Source organism: Diabrotica virgifera, chromosome 1 (genome assembly GCF_917563875.1).
Source record: "Diabrotica virgifera virgifera chromosome 1, PGI_DIABVI_V3a".
NCBI lineage: Eukaryota > Metazoa > Arthropoda > Insecta > Coleoptera > Chrysomelidae > Diabrotica > Diabrotica virgifera.
Genome location: NC_065443.1, coordinates 52,355,041 through 52,381,390, shown reverse-complemented (window position 1 = coordinate 52,381,390; position 26,350 = coordinate 52,355,041). Strand labels below are relative to the sequence as shown.

The window sequence follows — 26,350 nt, the reverse complement described above, 5'->3', positions numbered from 1 at the left end:
ATACGTTGGCACAGCATGCGACATGCTGTACCGCAGAACTAATTTTTTAGGATGGCACACCCTTAATGCCGCGTAGCGATTAACGTGTTAAAAACACAATGAATAAAGAGATATTCAACTCAATGATGTATTTTTTGATTTTTTTTCATGTAAATTAACTTACTTCGGATAGAGAATAATGTATAAAACGTTGTATATATGTTCTTTAGAAAACCTTTCAGATCTCAAATAATCGTAAGTTTCCTGCATGTCTCTCAGTGGTACTTGTAGGTAAAAAGGATGGCGTTCTATCTTCACTTTCACTTCGTTCATAGAAATCGAAAACAGCTTCTTCAAATATTGGAATAAATCTCTTTGCTTATTGATGTCCTTACCTTCTTTTACGTATTCCTCGAAAGCATAGTCTACATCACTTTCTGTAAATTAACAAGCAAATTATTACAAAGTACAGTACAAACTGTCACATCCGGACCTGTCATATCCGGACCTTCCCATATCCGGACAGTTCTGCCGTCCGCATCTACCGAAATCTACCGAGAAAGGCAGTCCTGCTGTTGGACAACGCACCCTCTCATCCTGACCCAAAAGAACTAAAAGATGGAGAAATAAAGTGTCTTTTTTAGCCCCAAATGTGACATCCCTCTGTCAGCCTATGGATCAAGGTATTAAAGAATCTATAAAACGTCTCTATCGACCAAAGTTATTGATAATAGACTATAAAAGAAGTGGTCTTGATATCCGGATTGGTCTGTCGCCATATTGATCCGGATATGGCAGGTTTTACTGTATATTATTACTATACCTTGTTTTTTGTATTTTTAGGGAAAACTCATTAAGACTGCAGATAAAAGGGTCGTTTGGCCATACAGCAAATTTTTTTGTATACCCTATATCTGTATTTATGGCTTTAGGATAGGCCTGTTGTCCAGCCTGTTTTGCATTCTGGCTTCAACATGCACTTACTACTTACTTTTCTACATTGCGCCGCTCATTCTCGCTCACCTTTTCAGTCCTTACTAAGCTTCATCGCGGTTTTCTGAACTAATTTTCAGTAGTTACTCTTTATCTTCAGACTATACCGGGTGTATAATGTATAATCCCTCTGGGGCTCAGTGGGGAACGTTGTTCAGATGGAAACACCAATAGCGATAAAGGAATTTATTTATAAAACCGACACTAGGGTAATTTTACCCCGGGAGAACTTTTGAACACTGATTGGTTACTGGTACGCGTTTAGTTGAAGACTGATGAAGACTCTATTTGAAGTTACATCTTGACAGCTTGAATTGATTCTTGAGAATGATTCTAAATGTGTATTCTTTCTCAGCGGTGGCACTTAGTAATGGTGTCAAGCCACGCGCTGAGTATATTTACAAATATTGAGAACAAAGAAATATATTTGATCATCAAATTAAATAATGCAATTGCCCGAATTATTGTTTACAGTTTACAATTCGTGAACTAAATTAGAGACCCGTACATGTAATTATATAATAACAAATTGGTTTATGTCATATACGGGGTGATAAAAATATACTGTTCAATATCGAATATGAATAATGAATGTTTGATATTGGACATGCTGCGGACGGCCAAGTAAGTACTGCCCGACGAAATAAGTAATAACGAATGTAGTCAGTGTTCAAAGTTTACAATAATCATGATACATTAGGTTACCAAGATAGGTTAATAAAATGTGTGATGTAAAGACCCTAGTCTTTGAACAAATAATACTTTTCCAACTGCAACACCTAAGGTAATAAATCAAGGTTAAATCTGAATCAGAATTTAAATCAAAACATTCAAATAAAAGTTTATAAAGGTATTGAGTGGGATATGTTTCAATATGTTAGTTAAGAATAATATTATTATTGTATATTATTATAATCGTAGTATTAGTTATTTTATGATTAATGTTATTGAATTGTACTACGAGCTCTCTGTCTATAATTGTATGTAGATATTTTTAATTGTAGTTTATTTCATCCAAACAAACCTGAATGGAATTTGCAACTCCTGCTAACGTGATATGTTTTCTGTTACTCGTTTTATATTACATCATATTACATGTGTAATGAAAATAAAGTCGTGTTTTCTAACGATAAATATTTTGAAATACGTAAAGTTATTAGATTTTATTATTAGAGTATTTAATATTCTTCTTATTATAGCATTGTATGTGTGTGTTTAAGTATTAATTATATTGGTCACCTTTTCGTCTTAATTTCTTCTATGACCATAATCGAATTATTAGTTTATCAACCCTGTAGTTGTGTACAAGAGCTGTATAAGTTTTGTAGAATAGAGTAAAGTAAAGTGTAAATAAAACCTAGTGTAAGTAGGTTCCTTGGCGCGGGACAAAAAAATCCCTCCATTTGCAGCGTTATAGTTAATTTCCAAAAAAAAAATATCCTAATTCCATAATTCCAAGTTCCGTTTGCTTATTTCCATCATGTAAACAATCTATTTTTGTATTAAATATGCAGGTCCTCAAACCGAGTGGGATTCGAATTACCACCCTAAGCATATCTCTTTAGCATCATCACACACGACTTAGTTTTCAACCCTTAAGTCAATCCCTATCTAGTTTGCATACATTTCCGAAAATTTTGCATCTGTCACCGAATTCTCTTGTCGCTCACGGTGGTTGTAAGTCACCTGAGTCCATTGTTTATTTCTTCTTCCTTGTTGAGCTTGCTGTGCTCCTCTGTTTCTCTGTTTTCCATTTTTATTATGATAAGTCCTTCTTTCATATGTTTCATGTTTCTTCGTATTTGTATCCTTTCTATATTGATACCTCCTCGTATAATTTTCTCTTTCGTATTTATTTGTATTCTTGTAATTTTTCTTCTTGTTTTCGTTTGTTATAATGTAAGTTTGATCTCGATACGTCCTTGTATCCCGACGTCTATTTCCTTGTGTATTTCTGTGATTTTTATCACGGTACATCTTCGACCCGTGTGGTTCGTTTTGTTTTGAATTTCTGTACGTTTTGTCACGGTACATCTGCGGCTCCTGTGACTCGTATTGTTTTGTATGTGTATTTAGGTACTTGTGTCCGTTTGGTACACTTTTTCTTCTCCCTCTATACCTACTGTTTCTTCGGTTTTTGGGGTTTTCTACGTTTTTTGTTCGGACAAGTGTGTCTTGATCCTTAACGTATATAGTTGCCCCTGATAAGGAGCTGAAATTTCCTGCCTTTACAATTGTCATAGTTTTATGACTTGTTTCCTGAGTACTGGATTCTTTTCTTTGCGTCGTTCCCGACACTATCCATCCCAGTCTCGTGTTTTGGCTAAGTAGGCCGTTACTTATTCGGTCTACACCCTCCATTAATATGTGGCTATATTCTTTGACCCCTAAAAGTAAGTCTATCTTCCCTACCTTGTAGTATCTTGGGTCTGCCAGTAGTGCATTTTTCTCGTTATAGTCCTGTAGGATTATGTCCTGTTCCGGTAAATCACTTGTTATTTTCGGTAATACCAGTGCCTCTATTTCCATCTCGAAGTCACTTTGGTAATGAGTTCCGATCAAAAGTTTCATACTCCAGTTGGCTGTCTTTTCCCCTGACGAGCCTATTCCGGATATGGTCGCCTGTATTGGCTGCCTTTGTGTTCCTAGCGCCGTCGCCGCTTGTTCTGTTATAAATGCGCATTGTGACCCTTGGTCGATCAATGCTCTCATTATGTGAGACTCTCCTTTCGCATTCCTTATGCGTACCACTGCTGTGGCTAGTAATGCTTCACCTTCCTTATGGCTTGCACAGTTAACTGAGTTCTGTCCTCTTTGTTGTGTGTTGTTGTTTCTTTGCCCATTGTTCTCTTGCGTGTTTTCTCGTCTTCCGTTATTTTGTTCTCTGGCGTTGTTGGAATAATTATTTCCTCCTCTGTACCTGTCCGATTGGTACCCGTTTCTTCTACTGTTCGATTCTCTTCCATTTCTTTCTTGTTTTTGTTCTCCTTTTGTTTCATTTGTGATTCTTCTGTTGCCTGTGTTTCCTTTTTCATAATGCAACATTTTGTGGTGGTCTCCGCCACATTGTCTGCACCTCATCTGTGAAAAACATTGTTTCTCCTTCTTATGTGCTAGGCAATTCGCACACCATTCTTTTTCTCGTATTATCCTGTTCCGGTCTCTTACATTGAGTTCCTGAAATTCTCTGCAGTATGGTACTCCGTGATCTCCGTTGCACATCACGCAACTCATTCTTGTTTTCTTACCCGATCCTCATTGCTTCTCTTGTATCTTTTCTGACTCCAGCAGTTCCAGTGTTTGGAATCGTCGCTGTAAGAATGTTTGTGTTGATTTGTACGTCGTATAGCCTCCTTGTCTCATTGTCCCATTTTGTTATGCTAATTCGCGCTATCAATGGGCTCCACGCTTCCGTGTCTGTTCCTAATCCTCCTATGGCTTCCAGACACTCATGGAAGGTGTCATGTAGTGATTTCAGTGCTCTAGCAGAAGATTTCTTTACTTCCTGCGCTAGTAGCATCCTGTCTATTATTCTCCTTTTCATGAACATTTTTCAGTGCGTCACAAATTATAGAAAAAAAGGTAAGTCCGTGATAAAACATATTTATGACATTTATTCTAACGTGACATTTTAGTTAAATCTGACAGTTGTCAAATTTTTTTTTTCAATTTGGAATAAAACCAAATCAATTGTGTCTATTGCATTTATAAAATGGTATTTTCTTTCATTTGTATAGTCTTATAAATTGTACAGATTATATTGATAATATTATTATTTTATTTAATAAATAATTCTTTTTTGATTATGGCGCCATCTATCGACAACTAGAATAATCACCGAACTAGAATAATTACCGAAGTATTCCCAGACGTGCCTTTTTTTCTGTCACATACAATTTAATGCGTTAGAGAGAAATCGAAAAACTGTGACGCACTGAAAGATGATCATGAGAAAAAGAATAGTTTAAACAATATCATCCTCGGGTTTTCATATCTTTCCTTTAACCATGCCACTTCGTAGTTGGCCTCGGATATGTGTAAGTGTTGTATCATTCTGTTGGCTTCCCCTCTTACTTGAGTTTTTAGGTACTGCATTTTTTCTGCGTTCGACAATTGGTCGTTTTCATGTATTACTTTAGTAAACAGATCGTGGAAAGTTCTCCACGTTTCATATCTTCCTTCATACACAGGGATTTTTACCTGCGGTAATGTCACACCATCTCTGCTCTGTGTGCTGTTTGGCCGTTGCATACCAGGCCGTATGTTCTTTACAGTTTCCCTGACCTTCCTCCTTAGCTGATTTATTCTCTCTACTTCTTCACTGTCTAAAACGTCTAGCTCCTCATTTACTGTTGCTTCGATGACGAGTGTATTTATTTTCTCCATGTGTTCTTTTAACTCTGCTTGCAGTTCTTCATCGTACTGCAAGTCTTGTTCATATTCTTGTAATAATTCCTCGATTTTTTGTTTTCTTATCTGTATCTCCTTTACTTTTGTTGTCTTTCCTCTTTTCAAGTTTCTTCCATATTCTTCCAATAGGGTTTTTCCCTCAATATATGTCTTAAAGACCTGATCGTAGTATTTTGTTTCGAAGTATTTGTCTTTCGTTACTCCACTCTCTAGTAATTTCTCGTGGTTATGCACAAATCTTGTTCAATAATCCTCCAACCTATCCTGACGCTCTTTAATATATTGTTGATTCTTGCGAGATCCAGGGTCCCTCTTAAGAGACGATACTTGTTTACAAATCTCTGATCCGATCTCCACCTGCTTACTGTGTACAGCTTCCATGTTAAAATTCACCTACTTTTATCCAGTAGTAAGTGTTTTTATTGTATTTTTAAAATGTTGTTTATATTTTCAATTACTATGATTCACGTTTAAATGATGAGGGAATGTTATTCTGTTTGACCTTGCTGACACTCAGTTTTTCTGTAGGTCAGTTATAAATGTAGGTGAATGTTATATAATATTATGTTACACAAATATAAATTGAAACCTCTTGGCTACGATGTTTAATTAAATTATGCCATATGAATGAACTACAAAAGCAATATGTACCTATTAAAGTATACGTTTTTTCTTTATCAAATTTTTAAATAAAATAAATATGTAGTAAATATTTTTAGGGATAAATACCGTTTATTATTATTATATAGGCAAAAAATATATATCTATGTATAAGACAAATAGTTTGGGTTTAAATGACAAATATTGTATAGAATGTACTAAAAAATATATATTGTATATATGTATAAGTTAAATAGTTTGGGGTTAAATGAAAAGTATTTCGGTATACGATACGTAAAAGTTGGAAAAATATTAACTCATTCAAAAACTTACGGTTTTTTATTTTTTCTTTGAGCGTTGAGTCGCTCTTCTGGTTGTAGATTCTGCTCTGGATGCTCTCTGGCTCTCCTGGCTCTCCTGATTCTGGTTTCTGATCTGGAAGCTGTCCGGCTCTCCCGATTCTGGTTTCTGATCTGGAAGCTGTCCGGCTCTCCTGCTTCTGGTTTCTGATCTGGAAGCTGTCCGGCTCTCCCGATTCTGGTTTCTGATCTGAAAGCTGTCCGGCTCTCCTGCTTCTGGTTTCTGATCTGGAAGCTGTCCGGCTCTCCTGCTTCTGGTCTCTGATCTGGAAGCTGTCCGGCTCTCCCGATTCTGGTTTCTGATCTGGAAGCTGCCCGGCTCTCCTGCTTCTGTTCTCCCGGGCCTAGCGTCGTCTATCTGCTACTGGGTTCGTTTAGTGTGGACTGTAGTTGTAGGTTTGTCGAGTCTCGTTTCTACCTCGATATCTCCTTTTTTCTAGATAAGGACCATGTATAATGTATAATCCCTCTGGGGCTCAGTGGAGAACGTTGTTCAGATGGAAACACCAATAGCGATAAAGAAATTTATTTATAGAACCGACACTAGGGTATTTTTACCCCGGGAGAACTTTTGAACACTGACTGGTTACTGGTACGCGTTTAGTTGAAGACTGTTGAAGACTCTATTTGAAGTTACATCTTGACAGCTTGAATTGATTCTTGAGAATGATTCTAAATGTGTATTCTTTCTCAGCGGTGGCACTTAGTATTGGTGTCAAGCCACGCGCTGAGTATATTTACAAATATTGAGAACAAAGAAATATATTTGATCATCAAATTAAATAATGCAATTGCCCGAATTATTGTTTACAGTTTACAATTCGTGAACTAAATTAGAGACCCGTACATTTAATTATATAATAACAAATTGGTTCATGTCATATACGGGGTGATAAAAATATACTGTTCGATATCGAATATGAATAATGAATGTTTGATATTGGACACCGGGTTTCAGTCCAAAGTTTCCGGATGTCTGGTGCTACATTGTTTCACTTCCTAGTTTGACTTGTTTGCTTGTTCCAGGTTCATTATTTTCCCACAAGAAGCTAGTAAATGTCTGGTGAAACACTGAGTTCCCATATTAAGGGAAGCCTAATGAAAAACCTGGTATCCGGAGTTAAGTTGTCGTTGTCCTTAGCTCCACTCAGTTGTGCGCATCTCATAGAATAACCGAGTAGTGTAGGAAACAGAGGTTGAACCTAGCAAAATGGACACAAGCCCGGTTTTATTTTTTTTCTGGTATATCAAGGGGTGCTTATTATGAGACTAACTTTTTCTTAAAAAATTTCGCCCCGGAACCCCCTTTTTCATCCCTTTAAAGGGGGTAATTTGTGGTTTTTGCGAAACGTAGCCCTTCCTGTAATTTACTTAATAGTAAAATGAAGAGGACTATATTTTCTACTATTTATTTCCCGACAGCATATGTCTATCACCCACCGTTTAGCGGGGGTGGTGCCCCAAAGTTGACAAATTTTTAAAAAAGGTGTTTAAAAAAAATTATTTTTCCCTAACTGTAATGAAAATTAAGAAGAAACTCTGGGAAAATTAATCACAAATAAGTGGCTGATTTTTTGGTATAGGTTTCATTTAAGGGCAATTGCCCATTTTTTAATTACAGGGTGTTACATTTTAAAAAACCCCTTTTTATACCATCTGAACCGCCTATGCTAGAGTAAAAAACTTTCAGAGATTATCCAGTTACTGGTGTTATTTGCAAATTTTTATAGGGCACCCCCATTTTTTTTCCGGAACCACCCCCAAAAAAGGAGAATTAATAAAGAAAGTGATTTTCTTGGAATCCTTCACACACCATGCCCTTTATTAAAATGCTTCATATATCATTTTGTGCACGTTCTTATTACCCATGCATGGACACCAAAAGCGATTTCTTGATGCAACCCCTGTAGCAAAAAAATATAGGGGGGGTTGAAAAAAAATATATTTTTTTCCTTTTTGACCCATATGGACATATGCTCCATCAATAGGGTTTTTCATAAATATATATGATTAATGCAACATCCCTGCGGAAACTACCCCTATCCTTGAAAATAAACTGCAGAAACTACCCTTGGAGAGCATGTTTTTACGATTTTCTCATTACCTATGCACTTTTTAAAACAAAACTTATACAGAATTAAAGACCATTATTTTCTCTACAAATAAGGTCCTATGCATTTTTTCGTATAAGCGACCGTTACGGCACAGTGGCGCCGTAAACCTCAGAAATGCTTTGGCGGGCTCCAGTTTTTGTTTTTTTTTTTTCGTCACCTATTCATTTTATTGATAACGTACTTATGGAAAATAAAAGAACACACTGTCTGCTACACATTATGACATATGCATATTTTATTCTTTATTAATTCTCCTTTTTTTTTTGGGTGGTTCCGGGGAAAATATGGGGATGCATTATACAAATTTGTAAATAACACCAGTACATGGATAATAGCTGAAAGTTTTTTTACTCTAACATAGGCGGTTCAGATGGTATAAAAAGGGGTTTTTTAAAATGTAACACCCTGTAATTAAAAATTTGCAATTGTGCTTAAATGAAACCTATATCAAAAAATCAGTCACTTATTTGTGACTAATTGCCGCAGGGTTTCTTCTTAATTTTCATTACAGTTAGGGAAAAATAATTTTTTTAAAAACACCTTTTTTAAAAATTTGTCAATTTTGCGGCGCCACCCCTCTAAACGGTGGGCGATAGATATATGCTGTCAGGAAATAAATAGTAGGAAATATAGTCAGTCCTCTTCATTTTACTATTAAGTAAATTTTTTGCAAAACGTACAGGAAGGGCTACGTTTCGCAAAAACCACAAATTACCCCCTTTAAAGGGATGAAAAGGGGGGTTCCGGGGTGAAATTTTTTAAGAAAAAGTTAGTCTCATAATAAGCACCCCTTAATATACCAGAAAAAAAATAAAACCGGACTTGTGTTCATTTTGCGAGGTTAAACCTCTGTATCCTACACTAGAGCAGACCCAGCGTGAAAAGTCTTTCTATTAAGACAAGGCGTCATGCCTCTCGGAGTGGTGGAAAACTCTTGTGCGCATAGGAATGTAATCGAAGTTGTTCCATAAGTAGCGAGAATTGTTTGTTTGTTGGCATACAGACACCAGGAATCCTCCTCCTCTATATTTTCTCCTTCGTAAGGATATAGTGGCGTCATGTAATTTGTTTGACTATTTCTGTCCAATTATCTTTCTCTTGTGTGTGTGTAGTTTTGCTTCGGAGAATGAGTAACAAGTCAAGTTCTTTATAGTATCGTACCAAGACCATCGTGCTGAAGATCTTCCTCTGGATCTTTTACCCGCTACGTTTCCTTCAACTGCCATTCGTTCCATGCCTTCTCTTCTTCTAGTTATATGTCCAAAATATCTCAGAATGTTTTGGTTGATAGTTGTGGTGAGTCTAGTTTTTATGTTAAGTTCTTCTAGCATTGAATTAAGTGTGCGATGTGCGGTCCATTGTATGCGCAACATTCTACGGTAGACCCACATTTCAAATGCTATTATACGCTTTGAATCGGCCTTTTTTGATGATCCATTTTTCTGAAGCGTAGGTGGCGATAGGAAATATTAATGCTCGAACAAGTCGTAATTTTGTGTTTTTTGTAATTTCGGTATTCTTCCATATTTTTGTGAGTTTGACTGTTGCCGATCTGGCCGTTGTGATGCGTCGACGGATCTCGTGTTCGCATCCTTCACCCTTAATGATAACGGAGCCTAAGTAATTAAATTGTCTGACCACTTCGTAACCCGACATGTTTCTTATCTCTGTTTGCTTGTTTCTGATGCTGTAGATGATCGTTACTTTGGTTTTCTGTATATTTATTTTCAATCCATATTCCGTACTCACCGTGCCCAGCTTGTTCATAATTTGTTCGAGTTCTTTTGGTGAAGACGCAATATAACAGTGTCATCAGCATAACGTAGGTTTTTGATTTTTCTTCTTCCTATAGTTGCCCCACCTTCCTCAAAAACTTGACGCATAATGTGTTCACATCCCTGCTGAACTCCAGATTTCAATTTAAGATACTAGTACACTTTAGAAGACCAAAAATAAGCATTTTTTCAAGATTTTTTTCTCAGAACCTTTATTAAAAATGAACATAAAACTTTTGTCAATGTCTAACTCTTAGAGAATACAAAAAATATATCTTTTTCAGTTATACACGTACACTAATATTGTAGAGGGCGCCAAAGTCGAGGCCTCGAAAAAAAGTAGTTCCGATGGCGAACAGTTAATCTCAAGATTGGGATCTCTGAAACAAAAAAAACGTACGGCATTTGAAAAAGGAAAGTTTCTTACGTGACAATTTACCACCGTTAGTGAAAAATTCCGCAAAAAAAGATTTTACGGAAATTTTAAAAAATTTTGTGAAAAAATCGCTTGATTTTTTTTTCAGTTTTTCATGGATAAAAATATTTATTTTTTATTTATTGGTCAAATTGTGGTAAATTGTCACGTAAGGAACCTTCCTTTTTCAAATGCAGTACGATTTTTTTGTTTCAGATATCCCAATCCTGAGATTAACTGTCCGCCATCATTTTTCGAGGCCTCGAATTTTGCGCACTCTACAATATTAGTGTACGTGCATAAATGAAAAAAGATACATTTTTCGTACTCTCTAAGAGTAGATATTAATATGTAAAAAAAGTTTTATGTTAATTTTTAATAAAGGTTCAGAGAAAAAAAATATTGAAAAAAATAATTATTTTTGGTCTTCTAAAGCGTACAATAAAACCCATTTATCTGCAACGGCGAAGAGAAGACACGACAGACGTTAGTTGATGCAGTGCCAGTGACCTTGAGGGTTTCATTTAAATCTGTTAGACTATACTTAGTACCTTAAAGTTTTTCGAAACCACATTATTAACTCTTACGTTAGCGATATTATTTACATACAGTTCCTTGTAGTAAATAGATTAGATGTTCTGGCGTACCCATTTCTCTAAGTATATGCCACATTTTATCCCATTTTACGTTATCGCAGACCTTGTGAATAGTCAACAAAGCACAAATGTTTCTATATTACTAGACTACTAAATGTTACTATATTGTAAACTATCGAAATTTTTCTATAATTTGACGAATATTAAAAATGTGTTATGTTGTTCCTTTACCTGGGACGAATCTGCATTGTTCTTGGGGAATTTGTGGTAGAGAATTGATTTTAATATTTCATTGATGATGTAATTTTTTTAATATGTTAAAGTAATTTTTTTAATATGTTATAGCCTTATTCTTTAACAATATCGCTGTAATAATATTGTTGCTAAACAGGTAAATCTTCATTATATACCGGGTGTACGAATCAAACTATGTTTTTTTCTTAACGTTCTCAACACCCTGTGGAATATTCTAGCATTTATAAAATACTGAAATTAAAACCCAACTATATATAGCCTCAGGTTTTCTTAACATTCTGTTTTTGGATTCATTCGCTTATGTTGGATAATAAAAAAGTTAGGTATTTTAACAACTAGCCATGTCAGGGCCGGATTTAAGGAGGGGCAAGCTGAGCAGCTGCCCGTGGCCCCCACATTTTGTGGGCCCCACAAAGCCCCAAACTTAAAAAAATCAGCACGTTATTCACATAGAATAATTTTTGTCAATCAACTAACTGTAATATTTCGTTATGTGGAAGGTTTCTCTCCTATTAAAAATGTATTTTTGGCAAATTACGGTCATAAAGCAGAAGATATATTTAAGACATTCTTGCAAGAAGATGATATCGATTTGAAAAGCTGCAGGGGACAGTCCTACGACAATGCGTCAGTTATGAGTAGAAAATACAATGGTGTTCAGCTAAAATTTAGATAACACAATATTTTGGCGTTGTAGATTCCATGTGTCGCCCACTCTCTAAATTTAGTTGCTAAAGCTGCAGCCAAGTGTTGTCCTGCTGCCATAGAATTCTTTGATTTTTTTAAGGACTGTATGAACCCTATGTATTTTTCACTTCCTCTACATATAGATACAACTTGTTAATCCAATGTTTAAAAACGTCTTTAAGCGAGAGCAACGCCGGCCATGGCAGAAATATTATTGTTCCTAAAAAAGAGTAAATACTACTAGATGGTCGTCTAGAAGTGATACCGCAAAAGAACTAGTTAAAGGTTATAATCAGATTAAAGGAGTATTATCCAAAATTTCAAAAGACGATGGGCAACAATTTGAAACTCGTAGCGATACAAATGGTTTGTATAATCGAGTGTGTTTACTGAAAACAGGGATATATGCAATATTTTGGAATGAAATCTTAGAGAGGACAAACAGCACAAGTCGTATTCTCCAAGATCCAAATATTGACCTTAATTCAGGAGTGGCGGCACTTAAATCAATTAAAAAATTTATATTCTTTTAAGGAATATTTCAGAGACTGAAATGACAACAGAGAAATTTAGGACTCAAAATTTTATAGCTGTTATAGATCACTTCATTTCCTCTTTAAGTCATAGGCTTTCGGCATATGAATCCATTCATTCTAATTTTGCATTTTTAAATTATTTGGAAAATTAAACTTCCAATGAAATTAAAGCTCACTCACTGAAGCTTACCGACAATTATAGCAATGATTTAGATAAAAAACTAGGTGTCGAACTAGTACAATTTGTAGAATTTTTCAATTCATTTAAAGAAGAAATCGGCTCATCGGGTTAAAAGAGAAAAATGTGAATGATGCGGTTCCAAACGTTGTAGTGACACTTCGTTTATATTTAGTTCTGATGGTAACTAACTGCAGTGGAGAGAGATCATTCTAAAAATTAAAGTTAATTAAAAATCGACTTCGGTCTATGATAGGCTAAGAGCGTTTGAACCATCTCTTTATAATGAGCATTGAACACAATGCCTTAGAGCAACTAGACATGCCCGACATAATCAAGGCATTTTCAGTTAAAAAATCTCGAAAAGTATCCGGACTTTAACCATACCATAGTCATAACAACAACTTGTTTAATGGTAGGAGGTAGGGCCCCACACCAATTCTGCCCAGGGGCCCCCACTGCGTTAAATCCGGCTCTGAGCCATGTTCTTCATCAGTACAGGGTATTTCTAAATAAGTGCGACAAACTTTAAGGGGTAATTCGTTTCCGAGATACGGGATGTTGAAGTTTTTCTTACAAACTGACCATTTATTTATTGCCCTAAAACCTATTGAGATATGCAAATGAAATTTGGTGGTTTCTAAGAGCTAGTTATTGCGCATTTTTTGGCATGCAATTAAGAATTTTATATTCACCATTGCACCTATGCACGCCAATGGTGAATATAAAATCCTTAATTGTATGTCAAAAAATGTGCAATAACTACGTCTTAAAATCCACCAAATTTCATTTGCATATCTCAACCGGTTTTAAAGCAATAAATAAATCGTCAGTTTTTAAGAAAAAATTCAACATCTTGTATCTCGGACACGAAGCATTTGCGGACATACGATTATAAAGCAAACTTTCATTATTTTTTAATGCAGAATTACCCCTTAAAGTTTGTCGCATTTATTTAGAAACACCCTGTACTGGTGAAGAACATGGCTAGTTGTTAAAATGCCTAACTTTTTTATTATCCAACATAAGCGAATGAATCAAAAAACAGAATGTTAAGAAAACCTGAGGATATAGTTGGGTTTTAATTTCAGTATTTTATAAATGCTAGAATATTTCACAGGGTATTGAGAACGTTAAGAAAAAACACAGTTTGATTCGTACACCGTACGTATATAATGAAAATTAACCTGTAACCTGCGATATTGTAAAAGAATAATAATTGTAATATTAAACAAATTACTTAAATGGGACAACAGGTTTAGGAGATACAAGACATCAAAAATTACCCATTTTTGGGGTGCCCGTTTTCTCCAGTCATTTGGCCACTTTCCGGTGTTCCAGATTTGACTACAATTTTTAAGCATTACTTCAATCCCTACCTTCCCTATTTCTTTGAGTGTCTCAGCTGTTATGCCGTCTTCCTCTTCTGCTTTTCTGAATTTTAGCTTTTTTATTACCGCCTAAATTTCAGATTTCAGTATTATTTGTGTTTTTTTTTCTTAACTATTTTTCAATGTATCATTCTCTAGGTCGTTGTTAGAGAATAGTATTTCGCAATATTATTTCCACACCGCTGCGATACCTTCTCGGTTTGTTATGGTATTTCCAACCATCACCAAGCACCAAAAATACAGAAATTTATATATTACTGAGAAGTTTAGTTGTCAAAAAGGTTTACACACTGAAGCAGAATGGCATGTTATATTGATACCCTAACTATCTCTAAGTTAGATGAAGCTTCGTTAGCAGTATTTAGACATAGTCCAGAAAGCCACTGCGCGTCCGCTAGGAAAAATATTCCGATTCGGATTTTTTGCACAATCTTACTCAAAAAGGACCCCTTTTAACAAATTTGCATGTTGCCAGGACCAAAAGTGGGTCAAAAATTTTTTAAACGTTTTTTTTTTTTGTTTTTTTCCTAAAATTATTTTTTTTTGCATGGAACAAAGTTTTATAGGTTTTTTTGGATCATTTCAAACAGAAAAGGTTATTAGTGACATTTCTCTAAAGTTGATAGATTTTGACATATAAGCGATTAAAAATTGAAAAATTGCGAAATTGGCCATTTTTAACCCTGAAAAACTATGTGAAAAACTGAAAATTTGAATGTTGCCAAGGTAGGTAGATATTCTTTAAACATCGATTGATGAAATCCCGAAGAGTTTTTTGCAATACAATATTCAAAACTCCTTTATTTTTTAATTGCTAATCAAGCGTGCGCGACACTATTTTCCACCGACAGTATGGTGCAAATGCACAGTGGTTCCAAATGCTGAAAACGTGGTCATGAGGCTAAAAAAGGAGTCCCTATTTAGGGATTTTCATGTTTACAGTGGTTTTCTCATACTATTGTAGAGTCCTAATACGCAGGTATGAGGATCAGACTGGATATATTCTGGTTCACATCTCAGGAACAAGTGGGCTATGTCCGGGGTTATTTTGGCCGACAGAGAAATTTAAAAAGAACGCGCATATAGGGCTTTTCATCGATTGTCATTTGTTTCGAGCTTCTGTCATGTGTCACATAATATTAATACATATACGTCATACGTCTTTGGTTTGTATTATTGTATATACTAATAACGTATGTCGTAGATATGTTAATATTATGTGACACATGACAGAAGCTCGAAACAAATGACTGTGAATGAAAAGCCCTATTGAAAACGCTGTAAAACGTTTTGGAGTTTATCAATTTTATCGCTGTAAAACAGATTCTTCTTTTTTTAATATGTAGTAATGTAAGATGTAACTTAAATCAACATTTATTAATAATAAATACCTTAAATTAGTTAATTCATAAATAGTGAAAATATACTTGAAATAATTAAAATTTTTTAAAGATGCATTCAAAAAGTACAAAATTCTGCATAATTCTGCGACTAATGTTTATTATTCTTAAAATATATAGTAAGGAGATACAGAATCACTTTGGTTTAGCTGCCTATGACTGCCTATGCATTGCTGGCAGTTGCTTGAATGCAAAAGTGGGAAATGACGCATATTACATGATTCTGGCGATTGTTGGGTATGTATGGGCAGTTGTACATAAGTAATAGGTTCTGAATATTGTACTTCATAAATTAAATCTATTGGTAATCAGCAGTTTTAAAAGTCCCTTATAACATTTTAAACAAAAATGCGGCTAAAATAACATTTTCGAATTTCTTTCGTCCATATTGGATCCGCCATTTTGTTTAAAAAAAAAGTATTGTTAGATTTGTAATCAGCGACCTTAACCTACCAAATTTGACAAAAAAAATTTCCTTTTTGATTGATATTTTTAATTTCTTTCCGCCATGTTGGATCCGCCATTTTGTTTTTCAGAAAAAATAATGCCAGATTCGTAATCAGCGATGCCAAAAACCCTTAAGAACGAAAGTAATTCCAAAATGTATAAACAATATACGCTTTTAAAGGTTCATGGCCACGTTTTCGGCATTTGGAACCAGTGTGAAATGGTAGGAATAAATTCGTTATTTCGTAAACCGGCGACTTTAAGGAAAAATCCCGAAACAGGTCGATGATTATTTTTAAGTTATGATGTTGCGGCATATATAACGTTCTTCAATTCTCTATTCCGTAATATAAACATTTATATAATTATTTATACAGGGTGTCCTTCTACTTCTTTTTTTGTCAAATAATTTAATTTAATAAAAAATTTTTGGACACCCTGTATAAATAATTATGTAAATGTTTACATTACTGAATAGAGAATTGAAGAACCTTTCAAATGAGCTACCCCACGACCCTTATTCTCATTTAAAAAAAATCATCGATTACGTCATCACGCCCAGACGGATGAAGTCACTAGTATACCATATATGCCACAGTATCATAACTTAAAAATAAAAATCGACCTGTTTCGGGTTTTTTCCTTAAAGTCGCCGGTTTACGAAATAACGAATTTATTCCTTTCATTTGCACCATACTGTATACACATGCAACGGTGGAAAATAGTGTCGCGCACGCGTGATTAGAAATTAAAAAACAAAGGAGTTTTGAATGCTGTATTGCAAAATCTCTTAAGCGCTGGTTTCCTCGAGAGCGGTGCCGACAACCTGCGATCGTAACACTGCGATGAATGACGTCATAAAAAACTGTACCATGCAAAATAATAGCGGTGGTTTCCAAGGATGCGTTGGAAGCCACCGCTTGCTGAGCTTGCACATTCCATTGCCCCAGTGAAGAAACTTGAATTTTTCACCGTAATCTGACGTAATTCATCGCAGTGCTACGGTCGCTGTTTGTCGATGCCGCTTTCGAGGAAACCCAGGCTTTAGGGATTTCATCAATCGATGTTTAAAGAATATCTACCTACCTTGGCAACATTAAAATTTTAAGTTTTTCACATAGTTTTTGAAGGTTAAAAATGGCCAATTTCGCAACTTTTCAATTTTTAATCGCTTTTATGTCAAAAACTATCAACTGTAGAGAAAAGTCACTAAGGACCTTTTCTGTTTGGAATGATTCAAAAAACCTAAAAAAACTTTGTTCCATGCAAAAGAAATTATTTCAGGAAAAAAAAACAAAAAAAAAACGTTTAAAAAATTTTTGACCCACTTTTGGTCCTGGGAACATGCAAATTTGTTAAAAGGGGTCCTTTTTGAGCAAGATTGTGCAAAAAATCCGAATCGAAATATTTTTCCTAGCGGATGCTAGTAACTTTTCGTACTTAATCATCATTTTCTGCTAAAAAATGTCTAAATACTCAACACAGGATATCTTTTTATTGCTTTTTTGCTTCGCAAAAGAAGTTAATTACAAAGTGTAAATTACTTACTTAATATTGTTAATGGAACGCATCGTAACTGCATTTGTTGTAAAAATGATAGTCTAGTTTTAGCCCTATGATGATGAATTATTAAAGAAAGCACATTTGGGTGAGTTAGTAGAATTTTAAGATCGGGATCTCTTTCGATTTCCTGAAGTCTAACTTTTACAGTTTCGGGCGATAGATGAAAAACGTTCGGTCGTTTCCTTATTGTCTCATCTGGTATATCAAACTCCTGAAAATATAAAAAGAGAACATTAGCTAAAATAGAGGCTGAATCAATATCAAGATAGAACCAACATGACTGGTAAAAATTATAAATGAAGGCAAAAGATGCTGTGCTGGAAGGAGATAAAACATTTAGGAATAAATGGTTAAAACATTTTACAAGTAGGAAGAGGAAAAGATAAATAATTAATTAAAAGATCTGCCAAAAGGCTAGACTTAACTAAGATCCGAATATAAGTCGATCTGCACCCATCTGTTTCCGGATGAAACATTTTTTTTTAGACGAAGTAGTTTTCAATCCTAATAGTAAATTATTAATATTGAAAATATTAAAAATATTACTAAAAGATTTTTAAATTGAAAACTTACTGGTACACCAGGAAAGTGTACCAATAAGTTTTCAATTTAAAAATCTTTTAGTAATATTTTTAATATTTTCAATATTAATAATTTACTATTAGGATTGAAAACTACTTCGTCTTTCAATGCCAGATGGCGCTAGCCACCTACTATCATCACTTCGGTTGCAATGGGTGGGAAAAGCTCTCGATGCGAATCAGTTAAAATATGGAGAACAGTGCCTACGTTCTTTCCGATGAGGCTCCAATAAGAGCCGAAAATCGCTATTCAAGGGACTGGACTGCACTCCGTATTCTAATTGAAAAGTAAGATTGTTTTGCCTTCGCATTGCAACTGAATAAAAATGGTATACATTTTTATTTCTTTTTTATTAAATTTCATACATAGACAAATATTTCTAGCATGGGTTGCCTATCAAAATCGTGTCATAATCGTGTTCAAAACAATATTCCAAGCACATTTTTTTTAAGTATGGCAGAATTATTTTATTTTTAAATTAAATAGGCATATTCAGTACAATTCATAGATTATTCAAGAAAACAATCAAGGAAAAATATTGAAAAATAAGCCAACGGTGGCAAATTTTAGGTAGGGATATTCTACCTTCGACTCGCTTTGCAGCAAGTTCGCGCCAGCGCGCTTGAGCGTAGTGAGAAACGGTCAATAGCTGTTCTCATTTTCTTTTGTAAATTACTCCGCGATTCAAAAACATATTCCGGATGCATCACTTTATGATTTGACAGACAAAAAATAAATTGAAAATAAAAGTTGACAATACTTTAAACGCGTTTTTCTCAAAACTGCTTTTTGCAACAGCTGTAGACATTGTAACTCAAAAACTACTTGACCAACCTACCTAGAATTTTGTATATATTTTCTTTAGGCATACGTTGAGGTAACGCTGTCGAGATATTATTTGTTTAACAATAATAAATATGTTCATTTTCACCCTTTTTGCAAAAAAAATTCGTTGTTTTGACTTCTGAGTGATATAAAAAAGTCAAAATTCGATAAAACTAAAAAACTCTACAGTGTTACCTCGAAAAACTCATAAGCTAATAAAATTTTTTTAAATTTTTTGTTTACTATGAGCCAATGATAAGTTCTGATATCCACCGCAAAATGCGTTGTTTTTTGAAGTGTCTGTAAAAATTTGCCACAGTTGGCTTATTAAACGCTTTTCTTTACTTCAATAGTTTGAATCTAATCTTTAGACGTTAATTTGACTGACTTTTCTTCAATGCAAATGAATGAAAATTTGCAGACATATGCATTCGCGGGAACAATACACGAATAGTCAATAAAAAAAATATGTTTATTAATTGTTTAAATAAAAAAACGATTTTAATGGAAAATGCTTAAGTTCTCTTGTTTTTTACAATGTAGAAACTTGAAACTTTTACGGATTGTAGCTAATGATATAAACTATACATAATTTCACTTTTTACGTTAATTGTTTACGTTATGTTTCACAAATAAACAATAATGTTACAAATTTTGAACGCTCATATATTTGTTTATATATAAATCGGCGTTTATTCGTGTCAAATTTCAATACGATACGAAACAAAACTTCAACCAAAACTCGAATTCAAAAAATTCGTGTTTTTATCGTAGTCTTAGAAAAACCACCGGTAGAGACGTTTTGTGCTACAATTAACATTAGAATTCGTTTTGTCGTATTAATTAATTAAACGCTTTTCTTTAGTTCAATCGTTTGGGTCAAATCTTTGGACGTTAATCTGACTGCCTTTTCTTCAATGCAAATGACTAAAAATTTGCACACATATGCATTCGCGGGAACAATACACGAATAGTCAATAAATTTTTTTTTGTTTATTAATTTTTGTTTAAATAAAAAAACGATTTTAACGGAAAATGCTTAAATTCTCTTGTTTTTTACAATGAAGAAACTTGAAACTTTTACAGATTGTAGCTAATTATATGAACTATACATAAATTCACTTTTTACGTTAATTTTTTACGTTATGCTTCATAAATAAACAATAAAGTTTCAAATTTTTTGCCGATTCTGACTACTTTTCAAGGTTGTAGATCATATGTTTTATACATATTTTAATAAACATGACGATATATTTTAATGTTTGAAAAGTGTAAGACCAAAAAGTAAAAAATAAAAAAATATGAAAAAAATATTTTTGAGAAATGCTTTTCTTTAGTTACGAGTGACTAAAATTAAACATATTATAAAAAAATCAACTAAAAAGCAAAAAATAAAAAAAAATTGAAAAAATCTAACACATTCTTTAAAGAAAAGCGTGGTGCGAAAACCGTTTATTCGATGAAGACGCGCCACGCTTTTCTTTGACGAATGTGTTAGATTTTTTCAATTTCTTTATTTTTCAATATTTTTCCTTAATTTTTTTCTTAAATAATCTATGAATTGTACTGAATATGCATATTTAATTTAAAAATAAAGTAATTCTACCATACTTTCAATAAAAATGTGCTTGAAATATTGATTTCAACCCCTACGGCCCCCCTTCCTTAAGGATAGCTATGACACGATTTTGATAGGCAACCCATGCTAGAAATATTTGTCTATGTATGAAATTTAATAAAAACAAATTTCATCCTAAAAGCAGATGGGTGCAGGTCGACCTATATTCGGATCCCGTACTATAAGTTTTGTCATATTTTAGATAGGTGGTTATTTTAGATAGGTTATTTAAATGGCAAAAATGTAAAAAAAAAACGTCTTGTATTACCAAGCGGCCAAGCGTGTGATATTCTTCAGTGATTGAATTTGAAATGGACCGAACCAAACTATAATTGAAACCCACTTGATTGAGGTGACAGTCCTGATTGCAGCCGAACAAGATGGGCAGATAAGATTACTAAATACAACCGTCTAGGCAAGGTCCGATAGCAGAAGGTCAGTTGATCGTCCAAAAAATAAGATGGAAGATTCAGTAACGAGAGTGTTACAGTTACAAAGCCTCTACAAAATATATCACTGTCTTCATTTTGCTGTTGGTGAAAAGTCGTTGGTTAGAGAAGATCCGTTATACAAGGTAATTATGATTTCTTTTCCATTAGGTACCGGTAAAATTATCCGCTTTAGTTTTTCTAAATCCTAAAACAATATTTTAATGTTTCAGGGCTTTTGATTTTTGTTTCTTTCCCTACATGGTACCTAACTTTCCGTTCTGCATTTAAGTAAATGGATTTACTTTCTTCTTGATGCTTCAAATTTCTTCATCCTTCTCACCATAAATGGTGTATGGTTAGACGATTCCGAAAATCAAATAGTTTTCTTGCACCATACGTGAATGTATGAGTCACGCTTCATCGAATTCCGTTTCTACCAAGGTGTGATGATTACAATCACTGCTGGAGTTCATCAGCCAACTAAAGTCTTCAGTGGAGACTTTCTCCAGGATTTATTTTATCACTGCTAGTCAAAGAGCGGCAAAATACAATATTTCGAGTATAATATTTTATCTTTGGGTTTATTCAACTTTGGGTAGAACAGTACAAACACAAAAAACAATTATCCTACTTTTAAACCATCAAATAAATCTGACTAATAGTATCTTTATTCTCAATTATTTAACTACATAACTACATGTATCACATTGTAAACTTTCATTTGTAATTGTTTTATACTTGTTTTAATTATTGTAATAAATAATTAAGATTTGTGTTGCCTTATTACATATCTCTTTCCAGTTTCACTTCAAAAGGTGCTTGGTTTAGGAGGAAACAGCATACATTTAATATTAGGAAGTTTAATTTAGTTAATCCACAAATTCCTTAATTTGCTTAAAAATAGATTAACTGGCGCCCATATTCTGGTTTGTTCAGGATCTCTATCTGGTTCATTTATTTAACTGTCTGTTTTATTCTTATTGTTCTCATTCTTTCACGTCCAAATTCTTTCAAGAAGAAATCTGTCTTAATTATTGTATTCCTTTCTCTGGCTCTCGAATCCTACCTTCTTTGTGTCTCTTCTTCTTCCTTTCTCCTTACTTATTCCATACTTTCTTTCTTTCTTTCTTTCAAATTGCATACTAATTTCGACTATTTTTCCTTTCCAAAGCCGAGTTTAGTGTAGCAAGATCTACCTAATATGCGGTGCGAAAATAGTAGATTGCTGCACAAAACTGGCAAGAACGGAGGAAAATAGCAAACACGGTCAAGACTCACTTAGAGTTGTCGAGTCAAGAAAGAAGTAGAACATGCAGCAACTAGCTTCCCAACCTGACTGTTCATGAGTGAACGGAGAACAGTTACTATTGTAATCTTATTATCAACCACAGTTGCATAGGAAACCTTAAGAAGAAATAATTTATTTCAGATTGCAAACACTAAACCCCTAAAACGTTATAAAATTCCAACCACAATAGCCTGCTTGACAATGCAGTAACTCTCTATAATATTGTAGCGATATTACAGTTAAAATAAAACTCACAGTTTGATTTATATACTTATACAACTTTACAATTCGGAATTCTACTAGAACTAACTTAAAATAACCTCGTTCTCCGCTTACATATGAAATAACGATATTCTCGAGAAATCTGAACTCGCCATCTCTCGTTTTCGCATATCGTGCTCCCTCCAGAATATTCCAACACGTTCGAGGTGGGAACCGTCATACGGGGGTCGGTCAAAAGTACTCTTTTGTTACACTGCTCCCCTCTTAAGGTTTGAGCGTCCCAATCAGCAACTCTAGATGAAAACCCAGGATGGCGGAATATACAGGACTCTCCAGCTCTGCATACATTTATCAAGAAAAATAAGTCTACTGTCTTTCAAGAGTACGACATCTTAACACTTCTACATTGTCGTCTACACTTTTCTGTACCTGTGCTTTGGAGACTTTGTTCGTTTGATATTCAAATTTGTCGTTGTTCTGTCTACAAACTTCTTCAAGTTTCTCATTGTTCTGTCTACAAACTTCTTCAAGTTTCTAGTTGTTCTGTCCACAAACCTCTTCAATTACTTGAGAAGTCTCGTCAAATTTTTAAGCAACATTTTCATCGATCTTTTGACAAACAGTTTCTAATTTCTCGTCAATTAATTTTGATCAGACTGCTTCTTCCGCTGACTGGAAGTGGAACCTCTCTGGGTCATCGCCATTCTTTCTGAGAACATCTCTCAATCATTCTTGAAAGTTTTCTTGGACCCACTGCTGTCTTCATCCCGTTCCTCTAGCTGTGCCCGCAACTGTTTTACGGAAAGTTCTACTAGCAGCATCTTTGGTCGGCACAAACATAATTTTCAAATGTTCTTTTTAAAGTCTTTCCGAATTCCGAACAATCAACATACTCCAATTATTCCCGACAAATAAAGTTCAAAAGCCCGTTTTATTTATCTTTAAACTTAATTAAATTAATTTTAAAAAAATTCCTCAAACCGTAACACCAACTGTAGCAATATTACAGTTAAAATAAAACTCACAATTCGATTTATATATGACTATATTTATTTATACAACTTTACAGTTCGGAATTCTATGTATCTATAACTAACGTAAAATAACATCGTTCTCCGCTTATACAGGGTGTCCAGAAACTCTACCGACAAACGAAGACAGGAGATGCCTCAGATAATTTTAAGACAACTTAACCCAATTCATTTAGTCCGAAAATGCTTCCTTAAGGAGCTAGAGCTATTTGAAGATGGCGTCTGGTAATTAGTTTTTCTTAAATATCTCCAGAACGCTTCTATTTAGAAAAACTAAACTTGGTACACATAATTATTTTCCAGAGGTAAATCGATTCCATTCATTGCAAATTTCTATTACCGGTCATAGGCGTCCGTTTTGGGTAGGGCAACAGTTATATTATCGCATAACTTTTGTTTTTAGTTTCTAAGAATTTTTGAGTCTGGATTATTAAAATGTAAGGTATTATAGTACTAAAAGGTACTCTTACTTAAAGTTGATAGGATACACCGTTTTCTAGAAAAATCGATTTGAAAATTTTTCGTTTTTGAATATCAAAAAAAAATTTCAAAAAAAAACTATTTAGAGAAACGAAAACTGTTACGTTTATTTATATTCCAGAGATGAATCGATTTCATTAATGGCGAATTTCTAGTACCGGTCATATGCGTCCGTTTTGGGTAGGTCAACGGTTATTCTATCGCCTAACTTTTTGTCTTTAATTTTTGAAAAATTTTTGACACTAGATTATTAAATTATGAGGTAGTCTAGTACTAAAAGGTACTCTTGCTTTAAGTTGGTAAAATACACCGTTGTTTTTTTTTTAATTTTTTTCAATTTTTTTCAAATTCGGGAAACGAAAAATTTTCAAATCGATTTTACTAGAAAACGGTGTGTCCTACGGACTTAAAACAAGAGTACCTTTTAGTACTAGAATACCTCACAATTTAATAATCCAGCATCAAAAATGCTTAAAACTTAAAGAAAAAAAGTTATGCGATAAAATAACCGTTGCCCCACCCAAAACGGACGCCTATGACTGGTACTAGAAATTCACAATGGATGAAATCAGTTTATCTCTAGAAGATAAATATTTACACCAATTTTCGTTTTTCTAACTGAAAGCGTTCTGGAGGTATTTAAGAAAAACTAATTACAAGACGCCATCTTCAAAGAGATCTAGCTCCCTTAGGAAGCATTTTCGGACTAGGTGAATTTGGTTAAATTGTCTTAAAATTATCTGAGGAATCTCCTGTTTTCGTTTGTCGGTAGAGTTTCTGGACACCCTGTATATGAAATAACGTTATTCTCGAGAAATCTGGACTCGCCATCTCTCGTTTTCGCATGACCTACCACCTACCGCTCGCACCTTTACGCTTCCAGTACATATCGTGCTCCCTCCAGAATATTCCAACACGTTCGAGGTGGGAACCGTTATACAGGGGGTCGGTCAAAAGTACTGTGTTGTTACAATATATTGATGAAAAATAAAAAAAAAACATACAAAACTTACCTTTAAGATTCCATAAATTTTTATAATATTTGTTGGAGAAGATGTTATTAATTTTGGATACCTCCTCATCTCTACTTTCATATCCATTCCTGCTAAATTCGATAAATCACGAAGAGTTGTTTCTGGATAAGTCGGATAGTTACTAAGCAAATATCCATATTTTACAATTTTTTTAGGACCAATGCCTAACTCTTCGGCTAGTCTAATGTTTTGTTGTATTACTTTAAAACTTTTGTTTCTTATCATTTTGTGAACACGAAAGAGATCCTCAACTTCCTCTTTAGTCAAGTCTAACTTCAGCACTAAAAATAGTAAAATACATAAAAAAAAATGTGTGTACTTTGTACGCACGTAAGAAGTTATACTTCTATTTTTATGATTTCAATGAAACAAATATATTTTAAACATTTTAATTGTATTTTTATTTAAATATTAAACTAATTTTAATACTTAAAATAATACCAAAAATTAAAAATAACGTTAATACGTTATCTTTTATGAACTGGAGTGTCCCCACAACTGATTTTCTCATGAGGAATCATATGAACCCTAAAAACCGTCGTTTCTTGACAAAAAATGTATACTATAATTTTTTCATGGGCTCTGGCCCTTCTATTTTCTGCTGTATTTTCGTCAAATTTTAAAATCATTAAAAATGGTAAATGCTCGATAAATAATGTTAATCTGTCATTTTTTGACGAACTGGAGCGTCTCAGCAATTGCTTTTCCCTTAAGAAATCGTAGAAAATCTAAAAAACGCCAAATTTTCTACACAATTTTCATAGAAGTATAACTTTTAACGTGCGTACAAAGTACACACACATTCTTTTTTTTTCTATATTAATAAGTCCAAATATATATATATATATATATATATATATATATATATATATATATATATATATATATATATATATATATATATGATTATTAATATGTAGTGACTGTTAATAATACAAAATGAATAATTTTGGGGAATGCAGTCAATGTGTTTTGGGCTGATTAAAAGAGAAACACTTTGAACTTTTGTCGAGCTTTCGGACAATTTATTTCCTTTATCAAGACAATCTAAAAATACAAATGTTTAAATTTAGATGAAAACTAGAAAAATAACAACTTACTGCTCGTGGTTTACAAAATAACTAACATACTTATTAAAAAC

At 33.9% G+C, this 26,350-nt stretch overlaps 1 protein-coding gene across 1 annotated transcript in view; it reads right to left on the bottom strand.

The window, feature by feature from the left end:
• Positions 1-26,350, bottom strand: part of LOC114325530 (transcription termination factor 5, mitochondrial) — a 63,714-nt gene that overhangs the window by 10,756 nt on the left and 26,608 nt on the right. The window contains exons 4-6 of the mRNA XM_050654493.1: positions 25,189-25,490; positions 17,684-17,909; positions 164-416 (exon numbers count right to left, since the gene is read on the bottom strand). Of these exons, the coding sequence (XP_050510450.1) occupies positions 164-416; positions 17,684-17,909; positions 25,189-25,490 (781 nt within the window). The remainder of the gene's footprint in view (positions 1-163; positions 417-17,683; positions 17,910-25,188; positions 25,491-26,350) is intronic.